At 41.3% G+C, this 10,000-nt stretch overlaps 1 protein-coding gene across 1 annotated transcript in view; it reads right to left on the reverse strand.

Annotated features, from left to right (window-relative positions):
• Nucleotides 1–10,000, reverse strand: part of LOC122247312 (protein turtle homolog B) — a 31,258-nt gene that overhangs the window by 907 nt on the left and 20,351 nt on the right. Inside the window, 6 exon segments of the mRNA XM_086531299.1 lie at nt 929–1,041; nt 1,546–1,884; nt 4,657–4,795; nt 5,559–5,719; nt 8,148–8,289; nt 9,761–9,889. Of these exon segments, the coding sequence (XP_086387425.1) occupies nt 929–1,041; nt 1,546–1,884; nt 4,657–4,795; nt 5,559–5,719; nt 8,148–8,289; nt 9,761–9,889 (1,023 nt within the window).

The raw sequence follows: 10,000 nt of genomic DNA on the forward strand, positions 1-10,000 counted from the left end.
GTCTATTCCATCTCTCCCTCTGTCAACCCCCCAACCTCCCTCTACTTCAATCCCACCCATTTCCTTATTACCTTTCCCTCCTTCTCCTCCTCTCCCCCTTTCTCCCCAGCCTTTCTTTCCTCTCTTCCTCCCTTTCCTTATCCTTCTCCCCATTTCATCCTCTTTTTCTCCCCCTTCCTCTCATCCACTTCTATTTCTATCTTCCCTCTCCTCTTTCATTCCCACTTTAGTTCTCTACTCCCTTTCTCTATCTTCTTCCTTTTCCCTCCTCCCTCTGTCCTCTTACTTCTTATTTCCTCTCATCCCCCCTTTCATTATCCCGTTTCCCTCTCCCTCCTCCCCCCTCCCTCCCCTAGCAATCCCTCCTCCTCCCTCCCCCTCCCAACCCCTCCTCCACTCCATCCTTCCCCACTCCCTCCTCCTCCCTCCCCTCTCCCAACCCCTTCCACTCCTTCCTTCCCCACCACTCCCTCCTCCTCCCTCTTCCAACCCCTTCCACTCCTTCCTTCCCCACCACTCCCTCCCCTTCTCCCAACCCCTTCCACTCCTTCCTTCCCTACCACTCCCTCCTCCTCCCTCTCCCTCCCAACCCCTTCCACTCCCTCCCCTTCTCCCAACCCTTTCAACTTCTTCCTTCCCTACCACTCCCTCCTCCTTCCTTCCCCACCACTCCCTCCTCCTCCCTCCCCTCTCCCAACCCCTTCCATTCCTTCCCTCCCCACCACTCCCTCCTCCTCCCTCCCCTCTCTCAACCCCTTCCACTCTATCCTTCCCCACCACTCCCTCCTCCTCCCTCCCCTCTCCCAACCCCTTCAACTTCTTCCTTCCCTACCACTCGCTTCCACTCCCTCCCCTCCTCCCTCCCCTTCTCCCAACCCTTTCAACTCCTCCCCCCCCCCCCCACACACCTTCCCCCGCAACATCTCACCTGGTAGTTGTCATGGCTACAGCCGCGGGAAGACCTAGGTAGCGTCACGTATGTTGAGGGTAGTGACGCTGTGCTAATAGTATTGACAACCTCCATATTCCAAGAATCCGAATCTGGTAAGATAATAGAATAAAAAATATATATGTAAATATATAATTTTGAAGAAGGAATGCGAATTCAGATATTTCAGATAAAATTGTTAGTAGATATGATTTTTTTTTTTTTAATAGATAAGGGAAGGAAAAGATAATGAGGGGAAATATGAGATATAAGAGGAGTTGTAGACATCAAAGATATTGTCAAAAAGTGATTAAATATCTTATTATCTTAATAAGGAGGATCAAGTAGAAGAATAAGATGAGGAAGTAGATATTTTTTTATGAAGAAAAAGTACATCATTCTTGAAGAGGAAAGAGCCGAAGAAAAAGAAAAAGAGGAAAAAGAAAGGAAGAAGAAAAAAAGAGTTAGGTAAACGATGACGTCATACACACACACACACACACACACACACACACACACACACACACACACACACACACACACACACACACACACACACACACACACACACACACACACACACACACACAAACACACACACACACACACGAACGCACCTGAAAGCGGGATAACATCCGGGTTCTTCTCGTCGGCATCCCTGGGGGAGGCGGGGGGTGGGGGGAACTCCTTGACTACCCCCGTGGCCGTCGTTTTAGCCTGGCACGCCCCACCGCCGTCCTCCTGGCCGCTTACCATCGTGTCCCTCACGCCCGCACGCCCACACCCGCCGCGCCTCTGCCTCTCCTCACGCCGCATGTACCGCACCCGCACCACCGCGCAGATGAGAATGCCGACCACCAGCAGGCCGCCTAATGCCCCGAGCACCACGGCGATGATGCCACTCGCTTGCATCTGCTCCGAATTGCTGCCCCTCGTCGGCGGGGGCTTCACGGCGGCTGCGGGGAGGGATGGGCGGGGGGGATAGGCGGGGGCGGCGAGTGGGGGGACACGCGAAGTGGAATAACAATAATAACATTAATGATAACAATAGAGATGATAATAATGATAATGATGATAGCAATAATGTCAATAATGATAAACATGTTATGACAGAGAGAGAGAGAGGGAAAGAGGGGGAGAAAGAGAAAGAGAAAGAGAGATAGAGAGATAGAGAGAGAGATAGGAGGGAGAGAGAGAGGGAGATGATGATAATAATAGCAATAATGTCAATAATGATAAACATGTTATGACAGAGAGAGAGAGAGGGAGAGAGGGGGAGAAAGAGAAAGAGAAAGAGAAAGAGAGATAGAGAGAGAGAGAGAGAGATAGGAGGGAGGGAGAGAGGGAGATGATGATAATAATAGCAATAATGTCAATAATGATAAACATGTTAAGAGGGAGAGAGAGGGAGAGGGAGAGGGAGAGGGAGAGAGAGAGAGAGAGAGAGAGAGAGAGAGAGAGAGAGAGAGAGAGAGAGAGAGAGAGAGAGAGAGAGGAGAGAGAGAGAGAAGAGAGGAGAGAGTAAGAAAGAGAGAAAGAGAGAGTAAGAGAGAGAGAGTAAGAAACGAGAGAAAGAGAAAGAGAAAGAGAAAGAGAGAGAAAGAGAAAGAGAGAGAGAGAGAGAGAGAGAGAGAGAGAGAGAGAGAGAGAGAGAGAGAGAGAGAGAGAGAGAGAGTCTGAATATATAAACGCGACCCATTAATGATTCATGGCTGAAATTCATCAAAAGTTGAAGTTTAAAGATAAATCTAACGAAGAAGAAAAACGAGAGCGAATTCATGGGGGAAGGGAGGGGGAGGGGGGACAGGAGAAGGGAGAGCAGGGGAGAGCAGGGGAGAGTAGTGGAGGGGAGGGGAGGGGAGGGAAGGCGATGGTAGGGGAGGGAAAGAGGAGGAGGAGAGGGGAGGGGAAGAACAGGAGGAGGAAGAGGAGAGGGAGGGGGAGGGACGAAAGGGAAGGGAAGGGAAGGGAAGGGAAGGGAAGCGAGGGGAGGAGAGGAGAAGGAGGGTAGGGAAGAGAAAAGCAGAGGAGGGATTGAGAGGAAAGAGAGGGCAGTGGTGGGGAAGGGGTGGAGAGGGAAAGGTGAAAGGAGGGGATGGGAAGTGAAGGGAGCGGTTTCGAAGGGTGGTGGAAAGAACAGAGCAGAGGGGAAAAGAGAGAGAGAGAGAGAGAGAGAGAGAGAGAGAGAGAGAGAGAGAGAGAGAGAGAGAGAGAGAGAGATGGAAAAAATAAATAAATAAATAGAGAGTCGAAATACATTAAAAAAGTGAGAAAAATAGGGAATGGAAGTGAAAAAATATGAGTGCATGCAATAGTGAATTTGGCCAAATACACGAATTCCATTGATAGTGTTTTTTATTTTCATTTTTCTCAGTTCAAAATGTTTTGCAATGATTTAGGAAAATGTTTGCACAGCTAACGATTGATGTCAACACATATATATATATATACATACATACAATTACCAATAACACCCACAACACACACACACACCACACACAACAATACCAGACGGAAATCTATATATAATATATAAAATAGATATATTATATATTAATATTTCATATATGTATAGAAAATATAATATGTTTATATTATATAAATATATAATATATATATATATAATATAAATATATATAAATAATAATATATATATAAATAATATAGACGTTCAGTATATCAGTTAATAAATAATCGAGTAAAATGATACTGTACCGTGATCAGATATATATATCTCTGGACACATCAGTCACACAGACACACACACACACACACACACACACACACAATATATATATATATTAAATATAATATATATATATATATATATATATATATATATATATATATAATATTATAGATATGTATATATTTTAAAGTAATATTATATATATATAATATATAATATATATAAATATATATATATATATATATATATATATATAATATAGTATATATGTTTATATATATCAGAGAATATATATATAATATATATAAAATATATATATAAAAATATATATAAATATATATATATATAAAATATATATATATTATAAATAATATAATATATATAATAAAGAATATATATTATATATATATATATATATATATCGATATTATATATATATATCATACAAATAATTAATATAATATTCATATATATATATTAAGATATATTTGATAATAATAGATATATATTATATTCTAATATTATATATAATCAACAAATATGTATTGCATATATATATATATAATATATATATATATATAATATATCTATATAAATATATGTATATATATACATATGAGTGTGTGTGTGTGTGTGTGTGTGTGTGTGTGTGTGTGTGTGTGCTTCTTTTCTTTTCTTTATAATTTTCTTTTCATGATCTTTTTTTTTTACATTTGATTAAATAAAGAATATTGCTTTGGCATGCAAACACTTTTACTCCCTGTTGAATATCAAACCCTACATATCATTTTCAATTAATTGCATATAACCAACATTTTATTCCTGATCACGCTTTCCTTTCTTTTGTAACATTCTTTTTTTTACATCTAAATGGTAACGAACATTTGCAATAATACGTCATCCCATCCAATTAACAATTTGCACTCATTTACACATCCATTTAAAACACTATTCACTCCCAGCTCTTCCTCCCATCTCGCGTGATTGAAAATCTAGCAACTTCTCACCTTGCATGCAACCAAGAAAGTCATCTACTAACCTGTACGCTTCTCTGCAACATCCTTCAGTGTGTATACCTTGAAGGACACCATCTCACCACGCCCTTTGCCGTTGCTAGAGTACACTACAGCTGTGAAGGTCATCCCGTGCTGCAGGCCACCCACTATGAACCTTGGCACCTGCAGTAGTTGGGGAAAGGACAAGTCAGGACGGGGGTATCAGTAAGTCTGCGTTCTCTTCTTCTTTAATTTTATTTGTCTATTTGTATGAATGTATGTCAGCTATACCTTTCCTCTTCTCTTTAACTTACTTTGTTTCACTTTCTCACTCGCTGTCTCGCTCTCAATCTGTGTCTCTCTTTTTCTCAGTGTGTCTCTCTCTCTCTTCTCTCTTTCTCCTCTCGCCTCTTCTCTCTCTCTCCTCTCTTCTTTCTCTCTTTCCTCTCTCTTTCCCTTACTCTTTCTTTTCCCTGTCTCCCTCCTCTTCCTCGCCCCCCCTTCCCTTCCTTTAGTCTCACTCTCTCCTCTCCTCTCTCTCACTATCTCCTCTCTTCTCACTCTCTTTCCTACTCTCAACATTTCTACTTACCTCTCACTTCTTCCGCTTCCTCTTATCTAACTCTCTCCTCTCTTCTCTCACTATCTTCTCTCTTCTCTCTCTCTCATCTCTTCTTCTCTCTCTCTCTCTCATCTCTTCTCTCTCTCTCTCATCTCTTCTTTCTCTCATCTCTTCTCTCTCTCCTCTCTCGCTGGTTCTTCTCCAACTCTCTTTCCCATCCTCCTCTCCCCTAATCCACCTATCCATCATTCCTTCACTCACTCAACCCCTCCACCCTCCGTGACTCCACACATTTCTCCTCAACCCCCTCCACCCCACACACTTACAATCCCCCCACCCTCCCCCCACCTACAACCCCCCCAACCACAACCCTACTCCACTCACCATACTCGTCGCGTTGGCCACAAGGACGTTGGTATGTGGTTCGTACAACTCCAGCACGAAGGTCTGTGGGAGTCCGCCGTCGAAGCCAGCCACACAGCGGACGTTAACCACCGTTTCGGAGAGGTTGAACCCCGAGCAATTATGAACGGGATCTGGTCGGCCTATGTGGTGATAAGAGGGATGAGGTTGAGTAGGGATGAATCTTGGTTTGTTTTGATTAAAAAAAAAAAGGAAGGGGGGGGGGGAGGAGTTGTTTGTGATTGGTGGAGAGCGTGAGGTGGGTTTTTTGTTTATGGGTGTTGAGGTGTTAGGTTTTTGGTATCTCTTTCCTAATTGGAGTCTATGAGTTTGATCGCGACAGATTTTCTTTATGGATAGTATGTTTGGTTGATTAAGACAATGAGGTGATGGGATTATAAGTAATATCTATATCTTTTTAGTACCTATATCCTCCTATGAGGCTGTAGAGCCGGCTCGGTGTACTCGGAAATTGCAATATCATAGTAACAAGTTCTAAACTGGTTTCCGGCCAGACATGGTTCATGGAAATCCGGATGCTTAAGTGGGTTTGTGTGTCCTACCTTGTCGCAGCCTCGGGGCAAAAGAGGGGGCGTGACGCTCACAAAATATCGTACACTTTAATGGAAGGGAAGATATGTTATAAATATTTATTCAATATTTATATTTCCTTTATCAAAACTGTTTTTTAAGTGTATCCTATTTTTTTTTTAATCAGATTATTTACTATGTAAGAGCACTTTCTTTCCATTCTCATAGTAGTCTTTGCATGAACAAGAAACATTTTTTTCAAGTTAAAGAGACAGTTTATCCATTATACTAATTAGCCTAAGCCTGAAATTCGCCAAGGACCTTTGTGGTTCCTTTACTGCACGCTGAGAAGCTAAGCTATTTTTGAGGAACTTTTTTTCTTTCTTAACGCGATGATTTTATCCTGATTAATTTGCTTGAAGGCAGGGTAACGATGCGATAATGTGCTGACGCGAGCTTTTGTGTGTGTGTGTGCGTGTGTGTGTGTGTGTTGTGTGTGTGTGTGTGTGTGTGTGTGTGTGTGTGTGTGTGTGTGTGTGTGTGTGTGTGTGTGTGTGTGTGTGTGTGTGTGTGTGTGTGTTTATTGTGAGATGTGTGTGGTGTGTAGTGTGTGAGTGTGTGTGTGTGTGTGTTGTGTGTGTGTGTGTGTTGTGTTCGTGTGCGTGTGCGTGTGCGTGTGCGTTGTTGTATTGTGATTGCAGTGTGTGGTGTGTGGTGTGTGTGGTAGTGTGGAGTGTGTTGGTGTAGTTGTGTGTGTGTGTGCTGTGTGGTTTTGTGTGTGTGTGTGTGTGTGTGTGTGTGTGTGTGTGTGTGTGCGTGTGTGTTTGTGGTGTGTGTGTGATTTTGAGTGTGGTGTGTAGTGTGTGTTAGTGTGTGTGTGTGTTGTGTGTGTGTTGTTGTGTGTGTGTGTGTGTGTGTGTGTGTGTTGTGTTGTGTGTTGTGTGTGTTGTCGTGCGGTGCGTGTGGTGTGTGCTTGTTGCTATGTGCATGCGTGTGCGTATCTGGTGGTGGGGCGTATTCTTGATAGGGATGGGGTGTTGGGAGTGGTGTGGATTGTGTGTAGGGGGGAGTTGAGTGGTATGTGGTGTGGGGTGTAGGGGTGTGGTGTTTGTGTGTGTGTTGTGTGTTGTGGTTGTGTGTGGAATCTATATATGGTGGTGGGGTGGTGGGTTGTGTGTGTGTGTGTGTTTGTAGGGGGAGGGTTGTGTATGTGTGTGTGTGTGATGTGTTTGGTGTGTGATGGTGGTTTGAGGAGTGGAATTGGATGTTGTAGTTATATGGTGGAGGATTGGTGTGTGTGTATTGTGTGAGTGTGTGTGGTTGGGGGTGTGTGTGCTGTGTTGGATGTGGCTTTGCAAGGAATCCGGGAAAAGAGTACACTGTGTGAGCATTGGCGTTTGTACATTTATTAACAAAAATGTTTTTTTTCTGATTATTGTTTATTAATCAGAATTCATTGCACTCGTACTAGTTACGATAATAGATAGCTCTTCAAATTGGAACTAGATATTAATTTTGAAAAAAAAGATGTCAGATGAAAATACAGTACCATGCACATGAGAAGCCAAATCAATAATAAATATATTCCAATAATTAAAATATCCATTGAATGATGATGACAAAAAAAAAAATAAAAAACATGAACAGTAAAATCAATTATTATGATGGTAAGATAAAAATAACGCCATGATAGGTCCGGTGATAGCAGTAAATATGATCATTATTATGGTAATTGTGATGATGATGATAACTGTGGTGGTGGTGGGGATGACGACGTCGATGATGATGATGATGGTAATGATGATGATTATGATTTTTATTTAATTGATGGATTGATGTTGTGTGAGGATGATGATGAGATAAGGATGAGATTTTAGTCTACTAGAATCGCCCCCCCTTTTAATAAATGATATACCCCTTAACGGAACAAAGATATCAACAAGTAAGCCATAAACCAAAAGACACCAACAAAACACCAAAACCAGTAACAGCCCCTAATTTCATCCAATCACCACGACAGACCACGCCCACCAAACTCACCAGCAGGAAAGACGTGGAAGACACACGGATGACGCTGGAGACCCACCGAGTTCGTGCCCCAACAGAGCAACGTCCCGTAGTCGAGTTCCGTGTTCGGCGTGTAGCTCACCGTGGACCGCGAGCCTAGTCTGTGTATCTTTGTCTGGGGAGATAAGATGAGATAAGATATGATAAGATGTGAGATAAGATGAAATATGAGATAAGATATGATATGAGATAAAATAAGATATGAGATGAAATATGATATGAGATAAGATATGAGATAAGATGAAATATGAGATAAAATAAGATATGAGATAAGATGAAATATGAGATAAAATAAGATATGAGATAAGATGAAATATGAGATAAAATAAGATGTGAGATAAGATGAAATATGAGATAAAATAAGATGTGAGATGAAATATGATATGAGATAAGATGAAATATGAGATGAAATATGATATGAGATAAGATGAAATATGAGATGAAATATGATATGAGATAAGATGAAATATGAGATAAGATAAGATATGAGACATGATGAAATATGAGATAAAACAAGATATGAGATCAGAAAAGATATGAGAGGGCAAATGAATAAGAATATTGAGATAAGATAAGGGATTAATGAAGATAGAGATAAGAAGTAAGGATAAGATAATGAAAGGCGAGGAGGAATCATAGAGAACATGATTTCCGTAACCCCTTTTTTTTGGGAGATTGGGGGAGTGCTGACAGGTAGGGAGACGTGTTGGGAGATAGCCTGAGGTGGGTGGAATTTGTTTGTTTGGGGATGAGGGTGGGGTGGGGGTGGGGGTGGGGGTGGGAGTGGTGGTAGGGATAGGGTTGGGGGTGAGGGGTTGGATAGGTGGGGGTTGTAAATGGACTTGGGAAGAGGGGAGAGGGAGAGGGGAAGGGAGGGGGAATAAAGAGTGTGAGTTGAAGGGAATGTGATAGAGGAAAGGGAGAGGGATCGGAAGAAGAAAATACAAATAAAGGAAGGGAGCTTAATAAAAACAGGGAGAAGGGAGAGGGAGAAGGAGAGGATGAGAGAAAGAGAGAGAGAGAGAGAGAGAGAGAGAGAGAGAGAGAGAGAGAGAGAGAGAGAGAGAGAGAGAGAGAGAGAGAGAGAGAGAAAGAGAGACAACAACCTGATACAGGAAAAGAGAGGATGAATGAAATCACAAATAAAAACAAAAGACAATAGAATTTTATTTACCTCAGTGCCAACAATCAAGCATAAATATCACCAATAAGCAGCAGCAGTAGTAGTAGTAGTAGTAGCAGTAGTAGTAGTAGTAGAAGTAGTAGTAAAAAGAAAAAGAAAAGAAAAAGAAAAAGAAAAAGAAAAAGAAAAAGAAAAAGAAAAAGAAAAAGAAAAGAAAAGAAAAGAAAAGAAAAGAAAAGAAAAGAAAAGAAAAAGAAAAAGAAAAAGAAAAAGAAAAAGAAAAAGAAAAGAAAAGAAAAGAAAAGAAAAGAAAAAGAAAAAGGAAAAAAGAAAAAAAAGTAAAAAAAAAAGAAGAAGAAGAAAAAGAAGACAGAAAAAAGAAAAAGAAAAAGAAAAAGAAAAAGAAAAAGAAAAAAAAAAGAAAAAGAAAAGAAAAAAAAAAAAAAAAAAAAACAAATCTTACCTGCGGAATTTCAACACTTTCCCCACTGTTGTTGAACGTCCATCGAAAGGAGTGTGGTTGAGGGAACGCGTCCAGCTCACAAGGAATGTTCACTTGTTCACTGATTATTTGCATAAACCCTCCTCTCCGCTGCCCCAGGGGTTAACGGGCTACATTTGTTCATTAAATACGGGTTACGGCGACGGGTACTCGGTTACGGCAAACAAATCGGGGGAATCTGTCGACTGACTGGTCGAAGAC

Source organism: Penaeus japonicus, unplaced genomic scaffold (assembly GCF_977035675.1).
Source record: "Penaeus japonicus unplaced genomic scaffold, GWHDUDI00000001_assembly GWHDUDI00000035, whole genome shotgun sequence".
NCBI lineage: Eukaryota > Metazoa > Arthropoda > Malacostraca > Decapoda > Penaeidae > Penaeus > Penaeus japonicus.